General features: G+C 39.5%; 1 protein-coding gene and 1 pseudogene across 7 annotated transcripts; one reads left to right on the top strand and one right to left on the bottom strand.

The window, feature by feature from the left end:
* Positions 1-2,292: 2,292 nt before the first annotated feature.
* On the bottom strand, positions 2,293-23,296 carry ZNF283 (zinc finger protein 283). 6 transcript variants are annotated; one of them, XM_081030304.1, is made up of 6 exons: positions 23,198-23,296; positions 22,435-22,561; positions 20,588-20,693; positions 16,657-16,744; positions 14,463-14,589; positions 2,293-7,493 (listed from the first exon to the last, which is right to left on the bottom strand). In XM_081030304.1, exons 3-6 carry the CDS (start codon positions 20,617-20,619, stop codon positions 5,464-5,466), a joined length of 2,277 nt encoding a protein of 758 aa, XP_080886430.1. In that variant the 5' UTR covers positions 20,620-20,693; positions 22,435-22,561; positions 23,198-23,296; the 3' UTR covers positions 2,293-5,463. The 6 variants fall into 6 exon arrangements, with proteins under 6 accessions (XP_080886430.1, XP_080886429.1, XP_080886431.1 ...); XM_081030303.1 differs by having other exon boundaries at positions 23,146-23,254; XM_081030305.1 differs by lacking the exon at positions 23,198-23,296 and adding an exon at positions 22,763-22,859.
* On the top strand, positions 8,699-9,170 carry LOC308490210 (tetraspanin-6-like; annotated as a pseudogene). Its single transcript has one exon. The product of its transcript is annotated as a tetraspanin-6-like (transcript).
* Positions 23,297-25,082: the final 1,786 nt, after the last annotated feature.

Here is a 25,082-nt window from a genome sequence, read left to right as displayed (position 1 = left end):
TGTAATAGTCCCATAAGGAGCCCTGACTTCCTAACAAAATGTAATGAAGGATTTCGGCGAGGGACTGTGGTTCCTGTTATGTGGACCTTGGCTGGTGCTACATGGCTACGAAGGCTCCTTAAAGGAATTATGCTGGGCACTCAGTGAATTTGTTGTGTCCAAACTAGAAATTCACAGAGAAAACCGACAGATGAAACTAGAAGTGATTAAGGGTATCTAATTCAAAAACAAAACAACCAATATAGTCGTACAATTTTTAAAAATGGGTAATTGCATTAAAAAATGTTTAAAAGGAAAACTATTATACAATCTCACTCAGATGTAAAAAGTTTAAATAACATAGCAAATAAAATCAAGTAGTGCATCAAAAAGTAATATATCGACTCTGGGTGGTGAACACACAATGGGATTTATAGACGATGTAATACAGAATTGTACACCTGAAATCTATGTAAATTTACTAACAATTGTCACCCCAATAAAATTAATTAAAAAAAAAAAAGTAGTATATCAGTGACTAACCTGGGTGTTTCTAGGAATGGGAAGAAGTCAATCTGTCAGAATAAATGATCCCAGTTAACAAATTAAATACTCTACAATTGCAGGAAGAGATGATATGTCATTTGATAAAAACTCAGGGCCCACTCCAACTTAGAACAATAAAGATTTTTACTCACAAACAAGGTAAGACATTAGAAGGCAATCATTTGAGAGCATGAAGCTAACTGCCATTTCATCGGAGCTAACAAGCAGACTTGATGACTAATATTTCCAGCTTTAAGTCTCTTTTAGTTATGGCAGCATTTCCCAGTGCAGTTTCACATCTCTAAGATGGCAAAGTTTGAGATGCACCAGTTTAAACAAAGTTGAACAATTTTCTTCACTAGAATACTCTTTAGTCTGTTGACAAGCTGATAAGGTACTTAGGTTATGCCTTAAGGGGGAATTTAGTAGATTCTGCTTCCTTAACCAGATATCCCCCTCGTTTTTCAAGTACTATTAAGCACTCGTGATTTTTGAGACATAATTTCAGAAATGCTAGTTAACATGAAAACATGGTATCTGGGAGTGACAGACTCATTAGCAATGTTTTATTCTACTAAAACCCTCAAAGTATTCTGCTTTATGGTACATTTGATTATTAAAATTGCACTTGTGTGGAACAATGCTGTCAATCACTAGATGAATAACTGAACAGTGATATCGTGGACGGCCTATCTGCACAAAATGGACATAGGGTGACGTGCAGATTAAAATAATGACCAAAATGAACCACAGACATCTTTGCCAATGCAGAAGTTTCGATGGAACCGACAATTGTGGAGATGAATAATTTTTAAAGGGTTGAATTCTAACTGTGAGTATATAAACACTCTTATTTCACTATAACTAATATGCTTTGATGCTAGCACTAAGTCTTGACAGCCACCTGGTTGAAAGTCATCATGAGAAGCCATCAATTTTAAGATGCATTCTGCTTTCCAAATATTAAGTCTTTCTTGTTAGAATAGATTAAATCATTTCATGTATGTGTGGTTTCCTACTCTAAAAACCATATAAATCTAAGATAAAATATGCAAATTAATTAAATTTGTGCTGACTCCGTTTATTGTCAGTTAGCTTCTACTTATATTTAAACCAGAAGAATTTGGATCTGGGTATTTCATACAGATTGTTTCTATTGCACAATTCTTACAACTTATATTTGGATTGTTTGCTGATGTTTTCATTAGAATTTTTACACTTTTTAAAAAATTTATTGGGGTGACAACTGTTAGTGAAATTACATAGATTTCAGGTGCACAATTCTATTACATCATCTATAAATCTCACTGTGTTCACCACCCAGAGTCAGTTCTCCTTCCATCACCATATATTTGATCCCCCTTACCCTCATCTCCCTCCCCCCACCCAATCCATGTAGCTTTTTCTTGTTAGAAGCTACCTCCATTCAGTTTTGTTACTAGATTTGTGTTATCCAGGTAAGATGAGCTAGTAAAACAGAAATTATTTTCACCTTGAAATTTTTGCCTAAGGGACTAACAATTTCCAAGTGTTATTCCTAAAAGGGAGATCCTGGACCAAATTTTTCAAACTTTTCCTTTGTTTATTTAAATGGGTTTAAATACATTGTATTACCTTAAATTTTAAAAATACCCTCCATCTCTATAATATCTCCTTATCCATTATTCTATAATGTTGCCCTCTTTCTTCCTTGATTTTTCCTTGTTCAGATTTATCAGTCTCATTGAGGTAAATGGATTTTTCACAGAAAAATACTGATTGACGGCTACTGCTTTAAATTCTATTCTATTCCATTCTATTCTATTTATTTTATTTTTTAAGGAGGGGGCAGCTCACAGTGGCCCATGAGGGGATCGAACCGGCAACCTTGGTGTTATCAGCATCACACTCTACCCAACTGAGCTAACCGGCCACCCCTTAAATTCTTAATCACTAATCTCAAATTTTAGTTGTCCTAATTGCTTCTGTGTCTTGATTTAGGGGCTGCTATGTTTCTAGTTCCTTAATTCAGTGTGACATGGACCATGTAGACACTGGGGAAAATGAGGCACAGCTCTGGCCCTTCGTCTGGGTATTAGTTTGCCACTGAGTAGAGCTTCAGCTACCTCCTACAAGTTCCAATACACAATCTTTTCATTATAATTTTTTCTGAAGAATCTATAATTGTATCAATTTTCTCTTTAATTCAGAACTTACACATATACATGTTTACACATTTCCAAAAGTAGTTGACCAAGGTTCACCAATCCTTCTAGTTGTGTAATGAATCTCTAGAATGGGGAGCTCTAACAGTCACCATCTTAATCAAGTGATCAAATGTAGCACTGGTGATAGTGGGAAAATAGCTATTATGTGCTTGTGATGTGTTGCCAACATCAAGAACACGTCAGCACCTACTGTGTTTCCCTGAAAATAAGACGGAGCTGGACAATCAGCTCTAATGCGTCTTTTGGAGCAAAAATTAATATAAGACCCGGTCTTATAACATAGCAAAATAAGACTGGTCTTATATTAATTTTTGCTCCTAAAGATGCATTAGAGCTAATTGTCCGGCTAGGTCTTATTTTGGGGGAAACACGGTATGAAGTGTTCTGGCCAAAGCTGTTTACGCCTCTAGCTCTAACTGGATTTTATAAGAGATATGAAGAATAGAGGCACAAATTAAATTTCACCATGGGGGAACAAACCTAGAATGTATGGCATTCTACAGAACAGCTTTCCTGAGCTCTTCAAAAAGTCGTCTGTTCAACGTAGACTTGGCGGGGGGGAGGGCACGGGGGGGGGGCGGCGGTTATCACCTTGTAAGGGGCATAAATGTCTAATCATTATGTTGTTTAGTAAACCTAAAACTAACCCAAAAATCCTATATATATCCATACTAGTAGGTGTAAAGTGGTACCTCACTGTGCTTTTGATTTGCATTTCCCCAATGATTAATAAATTTACTTCATGTGCTTACTGACCTCCCAAAAAAGTCTGTTCAAGACTGAAATCTAGAGACATGACAACCAAATGCAATGCATGAATATAGAGAAGATGCTGGTTAGAAAATAAATAGCAATAGCATAAAGTCTTGGGAGCATTGGGAAATAGAAATGAATATAAAAGAATATTACAGAATTAATGGTAATTTTCTTGTGTGACCATTGTATTAAAGAATCAGAGTGTTCTTGTTTTTAAAAGGTACATGTTAATGTGTTCACGAATGAACTATCATGATTTGTACATCGTAAGTCAAATGGTACATGAGCATACATACACATATACAAGTTCAGAAAGAAAGCAAATACAGCCAAATATTAACAATTATTGATTCTAGACAGAGTATATTCATTATACTATTCTTTAAACTTTTCTGAATGTCTGAAAATTGTCGTAATAAAATTTTGGGAGAGAATTCCCAAATGGACAATTTTCTTTTTGGACAGTTCTCTTTTAAATTTCTAATTTATCTTGAAATGTGAACAGAGAATTTATTTATTGCCTACCTGTCTCGAAATTTATCACAGGAGAATTGTTTCACACCTTTCCCCGGTTCTTCAAGAGGCATATTCCCAACATCTTAACACTTGCTAAATCCACTTTACTTTTCAGCCTTAATTTTTCATGCAGCTTAAGGGCTAAATTCTGAATAAAAATCCTCTCAAGTTCTTTGTTTGCCTAAATCTCATCCAGAATGAACTATCTGAAATTCAAATGAATAAGTGATTATGAAAAGCTTTGTTAAATTCATTATACCAATGTGTGTTCCTCTCCTGAGAATTCACTAGTAATACGAATGAGGAGGATAAGAACAGCTAATATCTATTGAGCATAAGCTTCATACCAGATGCTCTTCAAAGGACCTGATGCACACTAAATCCATTCGATCTCTACAACAGCACTATTAGTTACCATCACCAGCAATTTAATGATAATGCCCATTGGGGATAGGCATTTTGTCCAACATTCCACAGGTAGTAAGGAGGTGGAATGGTGAGGACAACAAGTATGGTTTGGCCATGGATAAATGGCTTTCTACCTTTGTTACGTTAACAGTTACTCTCTAGGATGAATTTGCTGAAATTTAACAGACAGAAGTGTTGGAAGTCTTCTATACATTTGCTAAATGAACAAACTTCGTATAAATTTATGCTTTTATGGGCTTAAGGAAGTTGTGATTCCCACATTTGCCAAATCCTATAGTATGAATATTCTGCTATTCTAATCAGAGAGGCGACAAGTGAGGGGTTTCTTATTCTAATTAAATCATATCATGACTTGTCTCATGTCTTTAAAAGTGTAAATGTCTCAAATTATTTCTGAAAAAGGGCAAACTTTTGTATTTAATTTCCAATCATTCATGGACTGATTGATACTTTTGTAAAATGTAATGATGCCATGGCAATATCATATCAAATTGCTGTAAAAGTTTCCAAACATTCACTCTCATTTTCTGCATTTATCTCATGATGGACAGGTAACAATTTTGTGGGCTAGCACTAGTCTCTAGACAAATTTGAACAGCACTTGTCTAAAGGCGGTCCTACATTCTAATTCAAAGGGTTTCTCATTTGGATGAATCCTATGATGTACCCTAAGACGTTTACCTCATCTTTAAGTCTTTCCACACTCCTTAAAGTATTTCTAATGAGTATAAATTCTCCAATGTTTATCAGACTTTGTGCCATGAATAAAGATATTCCTTTCATTTGAATGGTTTTACATCAGTGTAAACTGACATTCAATAAAATCGTGCAGAAATCTAAAAGCTTTTTCATATTCCTTATATTCAAAGTATTTCTCACTAGTATGAATTCTCTGATATCAAGTAAACTGTCCATACACAGGTAAGGCTTTTGCACATTCCCTCCATTCATAAGATTTCTCAAGAGTAAAATTTCTCTTCTTGTTGTAAGTCGTCCATACACACACAGAAAAATGTTCTTTGACATCTCTTCATAAGGTCTCATCAGTATCAACTGACTCATTTGAGTAAGATGGCCATATAAAGGCTTCCCCACATTCATTATATTCATAGGGTTTATCATTACTATGAGTTCTCTCATGTTGAACAAGACTTGAGCCATGAGTAAAAGACTTCCCAAATTCCTCACATTGATAAGGTTTCTCATCAGTATGAAATCTCTGATGAACACAAAGTTGATAGCCACTTCTAAAGGTCTTCCCACATTCTTTACACTCATAGGATTTCTCACCAGTATGGGCTCTCTCATGTTTAACAAGGCTTGAACCCCAACTGAAGGCTTTCCCACATTCCTTACATTCAAAAGGTTTCTCACCAGTATGGATTTTCTGATGTTGAGTAAGGTGATAGTCACGACTAAAGGTCTTCCCACATTCTTTACATTCATAGGATTTCTCACCAGTATGGGCTCTCTCATGTTTAACAAGGCTTGAACCCCAACTGAAGGCTTTCCCACATTCCTTACATTCAAAAGGTTTCTCACCAGTATGGATTTTCTGATGTTGAGTAAGGTGATAGTCACGACTAAAGGTCTTCCCACATTCTTTACATTCATAGGATTTCTCACCAGTATGGGCTCTCTCATGTTTAACAAGGCTTGAACCCCAACTGAAGGCTTTCCCACATTCCTTACATTTAAAAGGTTTTTCACCAGTATGGATTTTCTGATGTTGAGTAAGGTGATAGCCACGACTAAAAGCCTTTCCACATTCTTTACATTCATAGGGTTTCTCACCAGTATGAATTCTCTCGTGTTGAACAAGACTTGAGCCACAATTAAAGGCTTTCCCACATTCCTTACATTCATAGGGTTTCTCTCCATTATGAAATATCTGATGTCGAGTAAGTTGATAGCCACTGCCAAAGGCTTTGCCACATTCTTTACATTCGTAGGATTTCTCACCAGTATGCACTCTCTCGTGTTTAACAAGGCTTGAACCCCAACTAAAGGCTTTCCCACATTCCTTACATTCAAAAGGTTTCTCACCGGTATGGATTTTCTGATGTTGAGTAAGGTGATAGCCACGACTAAAAGCCTTTCCACATTCTTTACATTCATAGGGTTTCTCACCAGTATGAATTCTCTCATGTTGAACAAGACTCGAGCCACAATTAAATGTCCTCCCACATTCCTTACATTCGTAAGGTTTCTTGCCAGTATGGAATATGCGATGTCGAGTAAGTTGATAGCCCCAACAAAAAGCCTTTCCGCATACTTTACATTCATAAGGTTTCTTACCAGTATGGATTTTCTGATGCTGAGTAAGTTGATAGCCACGACTGAAGGCCTTCCCACATTCTTTACATTTATAAGGTTTCTCACCTGAATGAATTATCTCATGTTTAGCAAGGCTTGAGCCCCAAAAAAAGGCCTTCCCACATTCCTTACATTCGTAGGATTTCACACCAATATGAATTTTCTGATGCTGAGTAAGGTGATAGCCACGACTAAAGGCCTTCCCACATTCTTTACATTCGTAGGGTTTCTCACCAGTATGGATTCTCTCATGTTTAACAAGACTTGATCCCCAACTAAAGGTCTTCCCACATTCCTTACATTTGTAGGGTTTCTCACCAGTATGAAATCTCTGATGCACAGCGAGTTTATAGGCACTAAAAAAGTCCTTCCCACATTCTTTACATTCAAAGTGTTTTTCAGCTGTATGAGTTCTCTCATGTTGAACAAGTTTTGAACCATGACTACAAGCCTTCCCACATTCCTTACAAACACAGGGTTTCTCTGGAGTATGAATTCTTCGCTGTGCACTAAGAGATTTACTTTTTCTGTAAGTGGGCATTTTTTCATAGCTGATTATCATTTGACTGAAGTAGTCCTCCTGATGTCCCTTGAATTTGCTTTTGCACTTCCAATTATTCTTAAAAATGGATGCCTCAAGGCCAAGGGTCTTATTTCTTTCCTTTATCTCCCACTGGGAAAATTTTATTTCAAAAATGTTCTTTCCTGAATATGTATTTTTGGTCTCATATGTTGACTCCAAATCTGAAAGAAAACAAGAAAACCACACATTTTACTTCCTCTACCAGAAAAATGACCTCTATAGTAAAAATAAAAGACAAATTGAAAATAATACATATAAAATATATATATATATGTATATATATAATGCATAAAAATAAAAAAATAATACCTATAAGTGAATTGGATTAGTAAACTTACTGAACTCCTAACCATCCAGTCTCTCCTTATCAAACTCAGCTTTGATTTTTCAGCTCTTGTGATCTTAATGTTCTGATCTGACAATTGTCTGGAGAATTTGACAAAGATCACTTTAACAAGTCCCTCATCTTCCTATGTAGATGGTCCCTTAAACCAAAATGTGCCCTTCCATCAACCAAGCCCTTCTGTGCCCAGGTGTGGTTCCAGCTGAACTTTTAATGACTACCGCATTTCCCCAAAAATAAGACATAGCCGGACAATCAGCTCTAATGTGTCTTTTGGAGCAAAAATTAATATAAGACCCAGTCTTATTTTACTATAATATAAGACCAGGTTTTATGTAATATAAGATCGGGCATGATATATGATATGATATGATATGATATGATATGATATGATATGATATGATATGATATATGATGTAATACTGGGTTGGGTATAAATTTTTGCTCCAAAAGACAAATCAGAGCTGACTGCCCAGCTAGGTCTTATTTTCGGGAAACAGGGTATCTGTCTCTGCATTCAGTCAGTGGCAATGCTATTTTGCTTGAAGTAGTTGAAGAAAACCCAGCTTCCCACAGATAACTGTAAAATGGTAAAATATTTTATGAGTCTGTTCAGATAATTGGGGATGTTATTCTTTGATACTACAGTAAAACTTGAGAAGCGGTAGTTTCTTAAAGGTTAGTTGCAATGTGCAATATGCAACCATACCTATGAATTTTTCATACTATGTTACATTAAAATCCATTGTACTTTAGCTGTTCTGATGACCCCGTGCACCCCCATCTCGGAGACTGCAGGCTAAACCAGTCATTACTTATTTCAAGAGTATCCTCCTTATCTACTTTCATGTTCTGGCCGTTGGCGTTTGAGCCTGGAGAATTGGCAATGTGAGCCTAGAGAATTATTTTTCCCTTTTAAATGGGAAGGCCACCAATGTCCCCTTTATACTCATTGGCACTGGCACTGTTATCATTCTTTTGGGAACCTTTGGCTGTTTTGCTACCTGCCAAGCCTCTGCATAGATGCTAAAACTGTATGCAATGTTTCTGACTCTCATTTTTGGTTGAACTGGTCGCTGCCATCATAAGATTGGTTTTCAGACATGAGATTAAGAACAGCTTTAAGAATAATTATGGGAAGGCTTTAAAGCAGTATAACACTACAGGAAATTACAGAAGCCATGCAGTAAACAAGATTCAACATACGTTGCATTGTTGTGGTGACACCAATTTTAGAGACTAGAAAGATACTAATTATTACTCAGAAAAAGAATTTCCAGAAAGCTGTTGTAAACTTGAAGATTGTGGTCCTCAGAGAGATGCAGATAAAGTAAACGGTGAAGGTTGTTTTGTAAAGGTGATGATCATTATAGAATCAGAAATGGGAGTTGTTGCCGGAATTTCCTTTGGTGTTGCTTACTTCCAGCTGATCAGAATCCTTCTTGCCTACTGCCTCTCTTGCGCCATAACAAATAACCAGTATGAGACAGTGTAACCAGCATAACACGGTCTTACTCCTATCCAACTTCAAAGACATTTACATCCCTCTACCCCCATGAACTACTAGATCACCTGGATGGAAAACTGCCTGACATTTGTCACCAATGAAAAACTACACCAATAGTCTAATTCAATCTAGACATTTGTTCAATATAAATCCACCTTTTGTCCCATTCATCTAAGATCATTGAAACCCCCTTACCACTCTGAAACACTGGAAGAGCTAGCAAATTGCAAAAAAGAAAAAAAATCCATTGCACTTTGGAGGCTCTTCTATCTGTGCATAATTTTGTGACATCATGCACTGGTCATTTGAAAAACAGTGGTTCACTGAGTTATGCAGATTTTGAGATGTTGACATTTTTCATTATATAATATCAATGTTAATATTGATAATATGTCATCAGATGTTAGTATTACCCCCTATCTAATCAGAAAAAAACATTTCCTTTAATGAGTATTTTGTGAGGAGGAACTTTAAGTCTGGATAACCATGGTTTGTCTATCAGTCATTCTTTCAAGAAAAAAAATGGTGTTCCATGGAAAAAGCACCCAGTTTAACTCATAATTCGAACTTCACAAGTGGTTTTCCTCAAGGCAACCATCACACTTTGGTATATAACAGAAGAGCTTAATGACTACTTCCCATATTATCACACAGAATAGTTTCTAAATGAACACTAAAGGATCAAGATTTAATCAAATGAAGCACGGAGCAGAGTATTTGAAGGTCAACCAGCACGAAGGGGGTTACAGCAGAAAAGGGTTGCATGTGGGAGTCAGAACGCAAGCAGGGGAAGGCCAAGTGTCTGTGTGTACGTGATGTAGCATGGGTTTGCACAGGCCCCGTGGGATGAGACAGACAATAGCATGATCAAGGTGGTGGTGATAATGGAAGGTTAGTTACATACAGAGAGTTCAATCAAATAATAGATTCAGGATGGTGGAAGCCAGATTTTTTACTACCAAAGAAGGGAGTCAGAAATATGGAAAATGAATAAGCTGAAATGAAACCTGTAGTGGTGAGTTGGAATTGGGAGATATCTGTGTGGACACAAGGTTACCGATATACGAGGTCAGACAATTAAGTTCGCAAACTCATCCTAAAAAAAGTGCTCCATGCCTCATTGCTAAATATCACTACGGTCACCTTTGAAGTCCTCCCCTTGGGAAGCTATGCACCAAAGCCAGCGCCTAGTCCACCCTTCAAAGCAATTTTGGAACTATTTTTCTGGAATGGCCGTCACAGCTATCGTCACATTACCCTGCATGTCCTGAATGTCATCAAAATGTCTTCCTTTCAATATTTCCTTTATCTTCGGATGAAGAAAGAAGTCATTGGGGGCCAGATCAGATGAGGGTATTCCAATACAGTTATGTGCTTACTGGCTAAAACTCCCTCACACACAGTGCCGTGTGAGCTGGTGCATTGTCATGATGCAAGAGCCATGAATTGTTGGCGGAAAGTTCAGGTCATTTTCGTCTAACTTTTCATGCAGCCTTTTCAGCACTTCCAAATAGTAAACTTGGTTAACTGTTTGTCCAGTTGGTACAAATCCATAATGAATAATCCATCTGATATCAAAAAAGGTTAGCAACATCATTGCAACAAGTTCGCAAATTTAATTGTTGTCTGACCTCGTATAGCTATAAATGTGTGTGTGTGTATATGTGTGTGTGTGTGTATATATATGTATATATATACACATATATATGTATATATACGTATACGTATATATATGTAAGTATACCCTAGTTCTGTCCACTAAGAGGGGCTGGGAGCAACCATCCCTCAGGAGCAATGAGCAAACCTACTACCTAGATCTTGGCTTCTAAAAACCATTCTCGACTAAAAAGAACCAGGGCACCTTGAAGAAATGGCTGGCTTTAGAGCTAGAATAGGGAAAGTACAAGATGAGCCTGGAACGTGTTGTTGTATAAGAAAATAAAGAAGCATTTAAAGAGTGATGGGGACGTGCCAAAGGACACAAATGCCATACGACAAAGTTCCCAATGGTCAAATCTGGGACAAGCTCAAATATTCTGAGCGTCAAAATAAATAATGGGAAGAACAGATTACAACTCACTGACTAGACATGCAATATATGAATAAACCAAGTGTGAAAAGGAATATGATATTTAGTAGCCTCAAAGTTCCTCCTCACAAAATACTCAATAAAGGAAAAAAGATTAACTTTACAGGGAGGGAGCCAGCAGATACTACCCTAATCAATGGCTCAAAGGAAGAGTCAGCCGTAATGACAAATCATTTGCACTACCTGACAGAATGCAGGAACGCAGCATCGACTCTGATATTTCCACCAAAGATGCATAATCGAAATCGAAGCATGAGGAAAGAGCAGACAAACCCACACTGAAGAACACCGTACAAAACAACTGACCTCTAATCTTCAAAAGCAGCAGGCAATGCAAGTCAAGGAGAGACATATGAGCGATTTCAGACTGAAAGAGACTAAACAACCCAAATTCCTAAAACAACAAAGCTGTATATTATCCTGTCCTTGCCTATCCTATCTCCTGACCTAATTTCTTAGTACATATTCCTTTACTAACTCTGCCCTGACCTTTTTACACTTCCTCCAACAAAGTTCCTTTCCGACCACAGGGCCTTTGCACCTACTGTTCACTGCAACTGATACTCCTCTCCAGATACTTATCTAAATTGATCCCAGGCTTCATGTGTCTATTCCAGATAGCTTCCCCTGACCATCTTATCTGAATTAGGCCTATCAAGTCCCATTGTTTTCCATTCTCTTATGCTGTTTACATTTCCTGAACAACATGTTTCATTATAAGACATCATTTATCTATTTATTTACTTATTTTATGTTTCTCCCTGACTACGCAAACTGCATGAGAATGGGTAAGTCATTAATCTTGGCCATGACTGTATTGACAATGCCCAGTACAATAACTGGCTGGGAGCAGGCACTCAAAATATTTGCAGAATTTATGAATGAATGCGTATATTTATTCACAGAGAGAGAAAAATGCAAAAGAGTGGAAAAGCAGCCTAATCCCACGTATAAGTACAATGGATGCACTGGAAACAAAAAAAGAACACCTTCCTCACCGAAATGTGAGGGAAACATGAGAAGAAAACCAAGAAGAGTAGGAAATGAGATCACGATGAAGTTTGTAAGGTGGCCCAAAGTGAGACCTCAATTTCCTCCCAGGTGTCAGGCCTTCACTCCACAGTGCTTGGTCCCTCCTAGGGAGCTTCCCGAACAGCTGTTCCTCCTTCTCCTTCTCTGTGACCTGTGAGGTTGTTCCCTGCAGTGTTGGTTCCCTCTCATCTTCAACTTCCTGAGTTCCAATTTCTCGGCCCTCCCCACACAACCATCCAGGGCTCCTCTCCTTGCTCCAGTGTCATCCCATCTGACTTACAAATGCAGTGTCTGCTTGCAAAAAAAGAAATGCCAAATGGTGTAGACAATTTTTTAAATAATTGTAAGCTCAAAACATTTAGTTAATTTGCAATAAAGTAAAGGTAAAATAATACTAATAAAGACTTCTGAGAGGAGAAGGATGATGGGAATAAAGAGCATGATATCACCTAGGAAATAGATCGTGTTTTAGACTCATTCAGGCTTTATCTTGTTAAAGCAAATAGAACGAACAGGTTGAAAACACAGATTTTGGAGACAGACTTCCTACGTTTAATCGGTGCCACCGCCTCCCATCAGCTGTGTGACGTTGGGAAGTCACTTGAACTGTACGAGCCTCATATAAAAACAGTAATAGTATCTACCTCATGAGGATGTTATGAGAGTCAAATAAGTTCATGTATTTGCTCTGCTGAGAACAGAGCCTGGTTTAGTAAGCACAGTGCTAACTGTTATTATTGTTACTGTCATAATTCTGTGTCATTCGGGGCGGCCTGCGGGGTCTCTGGTCCCACTCCCCACATAAGAACGCAGGATATGGCTAGACCAAAAAGGAACACCCACGGAGCCATAGATAGGGGAGTCATACACACTATAGTCTCACTGGCGGCCGGGTTGGAGACACAGGAAGCAGGAGCCACACTGTTCACAACCCTCACTGTAACGCTTGCAGGCTCAGCCCCCATCTTCTTGCTAGCCCCCATTTGCTGCTAGTGTAACCATAACAGTTATATTAGTGGCCCATGGCTCACTGGTTACAGCTGATGGCCAACTAGCCACAGCTGATGGCCATCCAATCACAGTTGATGGCCATTTACTACCTGAACCAGCATCTTTCCATGTAAGGGTGAGAGCTTGGAAACTGCACTCCTGGCTCTGCCCCACATTTTGCTAAGAGGAAAACAAGAAGTTTCATGAGACATTTTTACTCCAACTTCAAATTTGTTGTAAGTAAAGAAATGCCTTTGCTTAGTCTGAAACGAGTTCTGTTCATTCAGTCCACCTCTATATGAAAGGAGAGGCTCTTTTGCAAGCCAGAGTATATCAGGACCCTGTTTCTATTAGGTTGGTGCAAAAGTAACTGCGGTTTTTGTTAACTATTTTTAATCTTTTAAATAGCAATTACTTTCGCACCAACCTAATAGCTATACTCCCTGCATGTGGGTCAGAAAAAAACTAAGAGCGGTGCTTGTTTAACGTGCATACAAATCACCTGGGGATCCTGTGTAAATACCGATTCTGTTCTGCTGGTCAGGGCTAGGGCCTGACAAGCTGCATTTCTAACAAGCCACAGGAGAAGCTGATGTTATGTATTTGTGTCATACTTAACAATAAAAAAGGTAAAACCCCACGTAAACCAAACCTTGGCTTCTAATCACTGAGAAAACAATCCAGATTATTCCCCCAAACCAATAAATCTGGCTGTCGTTGGAGCCCCGCCTGTCTCCCTCACTAATTCTCGATACTCTCTCCTTCACTAACTCAGCTCAGGCCTTCTAACGGTTCCTCCAACAACAGAACCACATTGTGAGTAGCAAGGACACAGATTATCTATAGAAATGTTGACGTTAAACAGAGTATGAAACCTGGTTTCTCTGACAATGCTTATGAAATAAATACACCATAATACAAATCCAGCTCCTTGGTCATTAAAGAAGAGAGGACATTGCAGGAAGGGGCAGAGGAAGCTCGCTGAGGGAGGGAAAGATCAAAGTGCTAAATAAAGGAAGCCATTTCTAACCCAACAAATATCAAAACGTTCCTTTGAGAACAGGGAGAAGAAATTCACCTGGTTTCTTCAAAGGCAGCCCTGTAATTCCCAGTGGAGAAAGCTGATTGCAGAGAGGAGATTCTAAATGATTTCAGGCAGGTGACCTTACCCAGTGAGACCAAGTTACTATAGTTCTCCAACATCACATCCATGTACAAGTCCCTCTGAGCTGGGTCCAGGCACTCCCACTCCTCCTGAGAGAAGTCAATGGCCACATCCCTGAAAGTCACCGACCCCTAAAACCAAAAACCCACGCATTACTTGTGAAATTTTTCCAAGATGTAAAAAGAAGGTTGTGAAGGATCAACTGCAAGAAGAGGAAAATATAACAAGTAGGCTGAAAGCCTATGATACACAGTAGTTTGCAAAAGTAAGGACATTAGTATTACTAAAGCACAATGTCTACATGTTCTAAAGAATCCTGTTATAGCAGAAAGAACTTCCTGGATACTGTGAGATAACTCAGCTACCCAGACCTGTCTGGTAATATGTAAAATAATCCCAGTTCCTCTTTTATTAAATAAAAATTGTGTGTGTGTGTGTGTGTAAGGGGTGTTTATGGGTGTGTATACATATATGCAACCTGCTATGTGCCTGCCTCCTAAATACTTTATAAATGTGAACTGCTACACCATCTTTTTTCCCTTTAAGGAATACAAAAAAAAAACACATGAAAACATTTTCTTTCCAAATGCACTATAAATCTCTATTTCAGAAAAATGATTTCCATTAAATTAAGGATTATCGTTAAAACGCAAGTAAATCATTCTGTTAAGTTACATCATAAGCATTTTTTCTTATGATGAATACATAAAATATTTTATTAGCTACAATTCAGTTCATCATTTGGATACACGACATTAATAACTATTATATGTATACATATAGATTGAACAAAACACCTATCGATTTTCTTAATTCTGGGGCTCCGTTATCATCTAGTACTTAAAAATCTGGGGGCCGGCCCGGTGGCTCAGGCAGTTGGAGCTCCGTGCTCCTAACTCCGAAGGCTGCTGGTTCGATTCCCACATGGGCCAGTGGGCTCTCAACCACAAGGTTGCTGATTCGACTCCCACAAGGGATGGTGGGCTGTGCCCCCTGCAACTAGAAGCGGTAACTGGACCTGGAGCTGAGCTGCGCCCTCCACAACTAATATTGAAAGGACAACAACTTGACTTGGAAAAAAGGCCTGGAAATACACACTGTTCCCCAATAAAGTCCTGTTCCCCTTCCCCAATAAAATCTTAAAAAAAAAAAAAAAAATCTGGATCATCTACTTACTTGGTACCATCAACCACCCCTTGCTTCACACCTTTCTTATTCCCAAGTTGGAGGATATTGATATAGGATACAGATGTCACCCAAGACCTACACATCCTGGTCAATGAAGAAATGGACGTTGACACTGGTGTTCATCAATTAGGGAATCCCTGGAAAGAAACACTCTCTCCCCACTCTAATCCTCAAAGCCTCACAAAGCATGCGATCACACAGAAACTGAGGCTGAGACCAAGAAAACACAAAGTCCACCTTAATGCTCTGGAAAACTCCGGTCTGTGACGAAGTTCCAAGCTTTCCTGTGTGGTCCAATGAGACCCTCATGACTAACTCATCACACCACAACTTGTCCCAGGGGTAAGAGATTCTGATCAGGGAAGTGGTGCAGTCCTAGAGGAACGAAGATGGAGGTGGTAACCCAAGACGGCCTGCCATCGATGTGTCACAGTGAAATACCAAAGGTCTTCCAAAGAATGCACAAGTGAAACTGCTCTCTTGGATGGCCATCCAGATGTCTAAGGGCACAATACCTTGCCTGGTTTCTTTCCAAGCTGCCTGCCAATCAAAGGAAAGCTGTTGTTTTCAAGATGTCTACAGTCTTTCATTCTCTCCTCTTTCCTCCTTCTTTTATATAAATCCTGTTTGTGCTTTGCTAGATGAAATCAATCTACTATTGGTTTTCCTTGCATACACATGAAAGTGTGCTGTCAGCTGTATTTCTTTGATTTAGTCTTTGACAGAAGTTCAATATTGCTCTCAAAAGACTCCATTTCTTCACTGCTCCTGATAGAAGACTGAGAACACAGGAGATGTTGAACAATGTGTTCAATGAATATAATGACACTGATAGGAAAAGGGACATAGGGAGGACACTGGGCGATCTGATACCATCCTTCACTGGCATAGGAGGATCTGAGAAGCAGGTTCAGGGGTGGGGTTCTGTTAGGTAGAAAGCTTTAGGATAATTAAGGAAAATATTCACATAAAAATCACTACATTTCAAGGAGAGAGAAACACCAACTTACATCAGTCATGGTTCTAGAATTGCAAGAACTAATTAACGCTCCATGCGGTTCCTCTACTGGTGAAGCACAAAGTCCAGAAAAGCCAGAGCTGGGGAAGGAAGAAGACACTTTAGGCCAGGTGTGCTTAAGTGGTCCCGTCCTGACTCAAGTTCATGAGCTTTGATCTCCTCCATTCCTGCTTCTCCTCCACACTCCAGACACTGTTGGTGACCTCTAAACTCTCATCCCAAACTCCAGGTACTGCAGCAGGCTTCTGATAGTGCCCAATTCTGGGGATGCAAATATGGGGCTGAGATTGGACTACTTAGTCTTGCCCAGATCAGATCCTCCTCTCTCCATTTCCACCTGTCAGGACTGAGTGGACCACATGGTCCAAGCTAGAACATTCTTCATAGGCTAAGGACTGGAGAAAGCTGATCAAGGCATACAGGCGGACAGGCTATACAAAGAATTGCTCTGGCAAATTGCCTGTGCCCAAAAATCTGATTTCTGAATGCATTCGGAACATGCATGCCCTGGAACACTATGAAACTATGCGAGTTTGGGGAAAATAATCCAGATATATTGTCAACAGTAAAAACAGGTTACAGCATGTATAACATGAGTATATTTATAGACTATATGCGTACATCAATATAGAAAGACTGACAATCAGACATCAATAGATGAAAATTTGTGGAAAGTTATATAGCTATACATAATAATGTTTATTTTGTATTGTGATCATAATCAGAATTTTGTGTAGGTATTCTGCGCAATTGTTGTAAAAATGGCCATGCGTTACACTAACTATATGATTTCTACTTTTGTCCTACCTAAAAAACATGGCTGAAATTTCCCCCAAAATATCATGGATATATTGATAAGGTTTTTTTTTTTTTTTTTGGTTGTTGAGAGCCCACTGGCCCATGTGGGAATCGAACCGGCAGCCCTCGGAGTTAGGAGCATGGAGCTCTAACCGCCTGAGCCACCGGGCCGGCCCCTGATAAGGTTTTGATCCTGCTTCTTTTCATGTCTTCTGACAGATGAGTTTATTTTGTATCTGAACCTATCTTCTTAGAATGATACCTTCTAGGTAATTACTGAATTACCTGATTCGATTAGTCTTCATAACTAACATTAGTAGGATAAAAGCTATAGTATATAAAACTCACAGGATAAATTCCATTTGCCTCCGCAAAGTTGGTGCTGACCTAACAGTACTGCCTACAATCACCTTCTTATGAGTTTCTAAAACAGGTCACCTGAATTGCCTGCTGGCCTTTGTTGCTGGCTGTCCTACATGTACTTGTTCCTATATATATTTTGTCTTGTCTTTTTTTTTTTCTCTCTCCCCCTTTCTTCCGCCTCCCCCCCCCCACTCCGGTTCAAGCCGTTGTTTCTCAGTCTAGTTGTGTAGGACACAGCTCCCTGGCCCAAGCTGGTATTACGAGCCTTGTGCTTCCCCCACCTGAGGCAGTCGGTGTCCAGCCATTGGGCAGCCGCACTCAGCAGCTCAGCTCCAGGGAGAGCTGTTATTCACAATCTTCGCTGTAGAGGGCGCAGTTCACTGGCCCATGTGGGAATCTAACAGGCAACCTTGGCGTTCGGAGCACAGGCTCCAACCACCTGAGCCATCCGGCCAGCCTGTTGTCTTCCTTGTCTTATAGGTAACAAATATGTCTTTTAGTGCTACTACCTCAGGGTCTTACATTTGGGGTAAATCTTTATCCAAAATTCCACTTAGAGAAAGGTCTCCTTAAGTAGCTAAAAATACACAAGATGAATACACAAGGATAGTCAACCAGAAATCATTTATGATAACCAAGAATTGGAAACTATATAATACTAGGTAAAAGGTTTAATAAATTATGGCCCACTCTACCCTCATTCGTTATGATACTGGATCACATTAATTGACGAAGACATGCATAATCAATTTCTTAGTGAGGCAGGCAGGTTTTTTTTTTTAAAGGATATATAACGTGGGAAATGTATGTGAAATTAAGATAAAAAGGCTCTGGTGTCAGATTTTCAGGATGTGAATCTGAACTTGATAGTTACCAATTTCTCCAGACCTTTGCTTCCTCATCCATAAAAGAGAGTTACAAATAGTGTCTATCACAGATGGGTGCACTCAAGATAAAGAAAATCCATATAAAAGACCACTGCACTGTACACCTGAAACTAAAGCTAAATAATAACGATATAATTATTATAATATAATATATATAATTATATATAATATATGTATGTAATTATATATCATATATATGATGTGGAGTACAGCATAGGGAATCGAGTCAATGGAATTGTAAAAGCTACGTAAGATGTCAGAGGAGGAGTAGATGGGGGAGGGGCTTATCACTTTGTGAGGGGTGTAAATGTCTGTTACATTGTTTTGTACACCTGAAACTAATGAAAGAAAAGCAAATATAAATGCTAAATTTGATAATTGAAATTTTAAAAAAAGTCTGAATGGTGTACAGTATTTTCTGAAAATAAGCTTTAGTCATTATTAGTGAAGATGAAGATTACTGTTATATCCCATTATAATTAAAAAAAATTAATGCCACTCTTTCCATTTATCTCATAATAAAATCTATGCTTCTCAGGCTTGCTTTCTTATAACGCGAACTAAAGAAACCCCATTCTTCCTAAATAACAAGATGAGCAAAACAGGTCCTTAAAAAGATATAAAGGAGGGGCAGACGGATGGCTCAGTAGGTTAGAGCGCAAGCTCTGGACAACAGGGTTGCCGGTTCGACTCCCACATGAGCCAGCCAGCTGTGCCCTTCACAACTAGATTGAAGACAATGAGCTGCCACTGAGCTTCCGGAGGGGCAGCTGGATGGCTCAGTTGATTAGAGCGAGGGCTTTCAACAACAAGGTTGCTGGTTAATTCCTGCATGGGATGGTGGGCTGACCCCCTGCAACTAAAGGATGAAAACGGCAACTGGACTTGGAGCTGAGCTGCATCCTCCACAACTAGACTGAAGTACAACAACTTGACTGGGAACTAATGGTCCCTGGAAAAACACACTGTTCCCCAACATTCCCCAATAAAACATAAAACAAAAAAAGACATAAAGGAAAATATTCCCTCCTCCCAGAAGCTACAAATGAAGAGACAAAATCAGGCACCATAAAATTGGCTCAGAAAAGACAACCAGAATCAGTGGCAAGCTGAGAACACTAACCAGAGGCTCAATCTTGTGAGGCTCAATCTTGTGAGGCTCAGTCTTGTTCTGTGCAGACTGGTGGCTTATTTGAATATTTATACCAATAATGTTTCTTATCCTACTTTCTAGTATTAATATCTATTCTTGAATATATTATTTGTAAAACAGATTTTCGTAAGACAGCTGTCTATTAGAAATTACTGCTATTTTCTGTGGAAATAACTTTTGAAATAGGCTAATTCTGAATGTCTTTATTACCCTGGTAATTTTTAAATGGCATTTCCATATTCCTAAAAGTTGTAAATACTTGAAGCTTTTCACATAAGAAAGGAATCACTAGCACTTCCCTCTTCTTTCTGCATACTCAAGATCAAAATAAAACCCAAGCCTAGATTGGATTTCATTTTCAAACTAAAAGCTAGAGAGTTTTCAACTAAATTATATTACCAATTACTGTGATTTTATTCTGCAGAAACAAAAATCAGACACATAGGCTCACAGGAAAAAAAATTAAATAAAAATACACCAAAATATTAAGAATGATTAAGAGGATACAATTTTCATTTCCTTCTCTGTATGCTTCCTGGATTGCTGAATTTTCTTTTCTTTTTTTTGCAACAAACTTGTATTAATTCCATTATTAAAACTATAAAGATACTTCCAAATGTAAAAAAATTGAGTGATAAGGAAGGGGTATGTTGAAGTCATTAAGAAAACTAAACAAACAGCCAACACTGAAAATCAGTGGGCCCGAAACAAATCACACCTACCAGCTCTTGGACATCCTGTGGCTGTTGCTCATCACGACAATAAGTCACGTTCACTGTCAAGATCCCCCCGTGAATGAACACGAATTATGTAAGTCAGCTTTAAAGTCTGAGAAAGGAAATGCATGCATGTAAACAGTAACATCACAGAAACATACATATTTGGTACAGAGTGGATGCTCGTCAAGTGTGACTCCACCTCTCCACTGAATGGCCAATTAAAACAACATTTTGAGTAGAGCATACTCAACATATTTGAATAGTCAATAATATTGCAACAACTATGCGTAGCGCGGGGTGGGTGTCCTAGACTAATCGGGGGATCACTGCATGAATTATATCTAACCACTATGCTGTACACCTGAAACTAATATAATACTGAATGCCAACTGTAACTGAAAAAAATAATAATAATTTAGAAAAAAACATTTGGATATAATCCTTGAAAAATGTCTTTCAAAACCCTGTCTTTTCCAATGGGATTCATATAGAGCTCGTAGTATTCTTGAGTACTTTTGTGCAGACCTCTAACTACTGCTTAGTATTACATCATTTACATTTTTCCTTTTTTCGATTCTTGATGAACATTAATTTTCACTAGGTACATATTATTCCACCACAAGATATACTGCAATTCTCTTAAGTGTTTAAATGTCACTGGACACTAATTTTGTACAAGTTTTGTCCCAGCTCTTGTATCTTTATCCCAAACCGATGGAGCTGTATCTTTTGGGGGTCATGTACACTTGACAATCTCATGAAATTATAGACATTTTACCCACTTTAAAAAATGAATTTACAAATAGTTACCAAAACTGTCTCAATTTCAAGAGGTCTGTGGTCCCTTGGAAGTTCATAAATGGAATAAGACGACCTCAGGTTAAGATTTTCTGTACTAAACCATTTGAGCATCTGGTCATTTTTTTAAACTTGCAAGCACCCATCACAATCACCTTCACATTTTTCATATGTCAATCTAGAAAAAGTTGATGGAGAAAGATCCCGGATCACCACATAACAGCAACTCTTACTATTCACCAAGCTGGTATCATGGGGCAGGTACTATTCTAAGGAGCTTTACACCTATTAACTCTTCTCACATCGTTACAACCCCACAAAGATAGGTATTATTTTACCCAATTTTTTGGACTTGGCACTGAGAGCCAGTCATTTATCTAAGCTCACACAGCTGGCAACAGACAGAGCCAGAATATGAATCCAGATGCTCTAGATCCAGAGCCTTACTTTTAAACACAACACAGTACTGCCTCTCACAACCCACACAAAGTTGTACCTGAAGTATCTCGTGTTTAGCAATGTTACTGATTTCTACCTAAAGATTATCTACAAGTCTCTGCCCTTGTTGGTGCAAACTGCAAAGCCCTACCAAAAGCTCGATCACATTCCTGCCCCAAAAAGCCTCTCAACACTGAAATTTAATAACTGAAACTATCTATCCCCTCCTACTTTGCCTTGCTTTTAAAATCATGACTGTGGAGAAGATATAGATTGTACACCACACTACCTAAATACTAATATCCCCAAGTGATCATGGTCTAAAATAAAGCTCTACCATTAATCTCCAGGAGGTGTATTTCTATACCACCCGAATGCCTAGAAAGGGAGAATGCAGTGAAGGACCTGCAAAATTTGCCATGTGAACAGATAGCAATTAAATGAGGAAAAGGACAATGGGGGGTGGCCACTGGGAAGAGGGACGCATCAGCATGGTGGGTCATTCACCAGAAGGAGGACCCCAGGATAGCCAAGAGCTTTCAGGCCAAAGAAGCAAATATTCTCATGATCTAAAAGCAAAGGTAATTGTACGAATAAAAAAGAAACAAACTCACCTGAACCTCGATTTACAAATATATAACAATTCTTTCCTCCTCGGGGTCCTTCTTAGAAACCCGACATCAGTGGGGGGAAAGGGGAATCATGAGACACCAGCGTTTCTTGGAACACAAGCGGACTTCACTAAAAAATAAAAAATAGAACCAAAATAACCTCATGGGCCACACCTGCCTTCAACCACCCACAACCAAATAGAGTTCCAGTGGAGGCTGGGATCTCTCTCCGAGTTGACCGTAATTCTGGGGAACAGATGCCCGGGTGCAGTGACTCTGAAACACGAGGTTGGCTCCCAAGGAGCAGAGGTGCCCCTTCTAGGAATCCTACCTCTGGGACCTCATCACGTCTTCCCAGGAGCCTGTCACAAGGATACTTTCAGATGTAAAATTCTCATCCCAAGACTGGACCTGTGCCTTCTTTCTTGAAACGTTCGTCCTAGGGCTTAGTACGGGGCTGAGTTTCTTGTGGTCATTTCACTTTGCCAGGCCCTAAGCATCTGGGGGGAACTTAGAGCACACGCCGAAGCAAACCACACCTACCAAGAGGGCCACGCACCCCATCCCCGAGACACATCCCAGCCCTGCCTCGCCGCCTGTCACACCCCACTCTCGGCTGCTCGCGGACACGCAGGCGTGAGGCTCCGGACGCGACACGCCCCATCCGCGACCCGGGCCCCCTCCCCTCAAGCGCCTCCCAGTGACACCCCTCACCGCCGGTTCCAATCCCGCTCCGGCCAAGTCGACTGAGCTCTGCCGCGCTTACCCGGCGGTGACTACTTCCTGGGACGCGAACAACTCACCGCGCAGCGGCCAAGAACCTAGAGGACACCGGAAAAGGACTCAGAGACCGTGGCTAGTTTGGGCCCAGAGGCTTATGGGAAATGAGAGGCGGAAAATCCTAGGAGGCTGGGAGCCTCGCCGTTTCAAGCGCTCCCCGCAGGCAAACTCGCCCAGCGCTGAAAAGCTCTGTACTTGGAGATTTCTGGGAAATGTAGTCCACAGCGGGCAAATCCCCGGACTCTGGGACCCTCGGGATGTACCAGCATGCAACTCGGCCCCGCCTATAAAAGACGCATTACCTAAGCCTCTCTTGACTTTGCTGGAGGTAGTGGCTCCCGGCTTTGGCGACCGCGTAGCTGTTCACGTATCTTTGGTGTGGCCGAGGGTGAATTAAAAGGTTCTCAGCAAAGGAAGAGGAACGCATTCTGGAGTACAGAGCTGGCAAAGATGGAAATGAGGATTGACCAGGGATTTAGGCGGGGGGGGGGGTAGGGGTAGGGGGGAGGGACGGGGAACATCCCAACTAAAGAACGTGGGACTGACCCTGGGCGGGGCCACGAGCTTACCTGGGTACAAGAGACTGGAAAAGGGTCTGTTAGTTGAACAGATGAGTGTGTCTTGCTCTGGGTGAGTTTGAGTCCCATTTGGTGTCTGGGACCCTGTGTGGAGTTGTTTATACTCATCGGATAGTTTCTGCCAGTGTGAATCTTTGTTCCCTTAAGCGGCAAGGAGAGTATCTATGTTGGAGATTATATGTGTTAAGACATTGTATGCCACTGTTGGAAAGCAACTGTCAGTGGTCATGAATGGATATTGTGACCATGGGGACTTGTGTGAAGTTCTCTATAGGACAGAGACGTGAGAAGGTCTGTGACATTGTGTGTTTCTGTTAATGTCAGTAACTGAAAATGATACTACTTGTGAGGTTTTTATTGATAGACTTTTTTTGTGTGTGCATATGATGGTGATTATGAAAGTGGATCACTGTCCAGCTGGAATTGAAAAACAGTGTAGTGTTAGCCTAGCTTAGTGTTTGTTTCTCTTAATACTGACCATTATATGGGAAGTTGAGACCGTGTTATGATAGTGACAGTCCAGTTTCGTTACCTATAAAATAGTGTTATTACACCTTGGAGCATCAAATTTAAGATGCAGAAAAAGATTTGCAATTTATCTGCCAAAGACTGTGATATTTTAGGTATTTTATAATGAATCAAAGATGTTTAATGGGAAAGAATGCAAATCAGCATAACTTTTAAAAATAAATCAAAGTAACATCCAGCCTAAAGTAGGCTTCCACTCTTCTGTGATGTAAAGGGGACTTGCATAGATAAATTTGAAAGCCCTGTATGAAGGAAATAACTTCCCACTTGCAGAAGTAGGTAGAACAGAGCAGAGCCCAAAATCAGGGCATCAGATGTCCTCAGTTGTAGGTCAGACAAGGCAAAGAACCTGTTTGATATTACATAATTAGTCCATCAGAAAACGACTTGTCTTATTTCCAAAAGTGATAATTGCATTTCATATATTCTAAATAAGTCAGGCTTCCATTTCCTAGGCAGGGCCTGATTTCTCTGTTGCAGTTGGCAATTTTGAACCTAAATATCTGTAGTTTCTTCTGACATTTCTGACCAACTTTTTCCCCCAATCTGAAATGGTAGATAAAAATAGTTGAACAGTAAGTGGATGCAGTATTAGGGAAGAAGATAAAATTCATTTTTTTATTACAATTTCAGAAGAAAGTCCTAAATGTTCATGAAAAAAAGATGGGATTTTTTTTCTCACCTTTTGTTTGTTTGTTTCTCTCTTTTGTTTCACCCTGACTGGTTTAATCATAGCTGAAAATCATTAAAACACTTTCTGTGTCA

The sequence above is a fragment of the Rhinolophus hipposideros genome, assembly GCF_964194185.1.
Source record: "Rhinolophus hipposideros genome assembly, chromosome: 21".
NCBI lineage: Eukaryota > Metazoa > Chordata > Mammalia > Chiroptera > Rhinolophidae > Rhinolophus > Rhinolophus hipposideros.
Note: the sequence above shows the minus strand (reverse complement) of the source record. Positions and strands in the feature narration are given on the sequence as shown.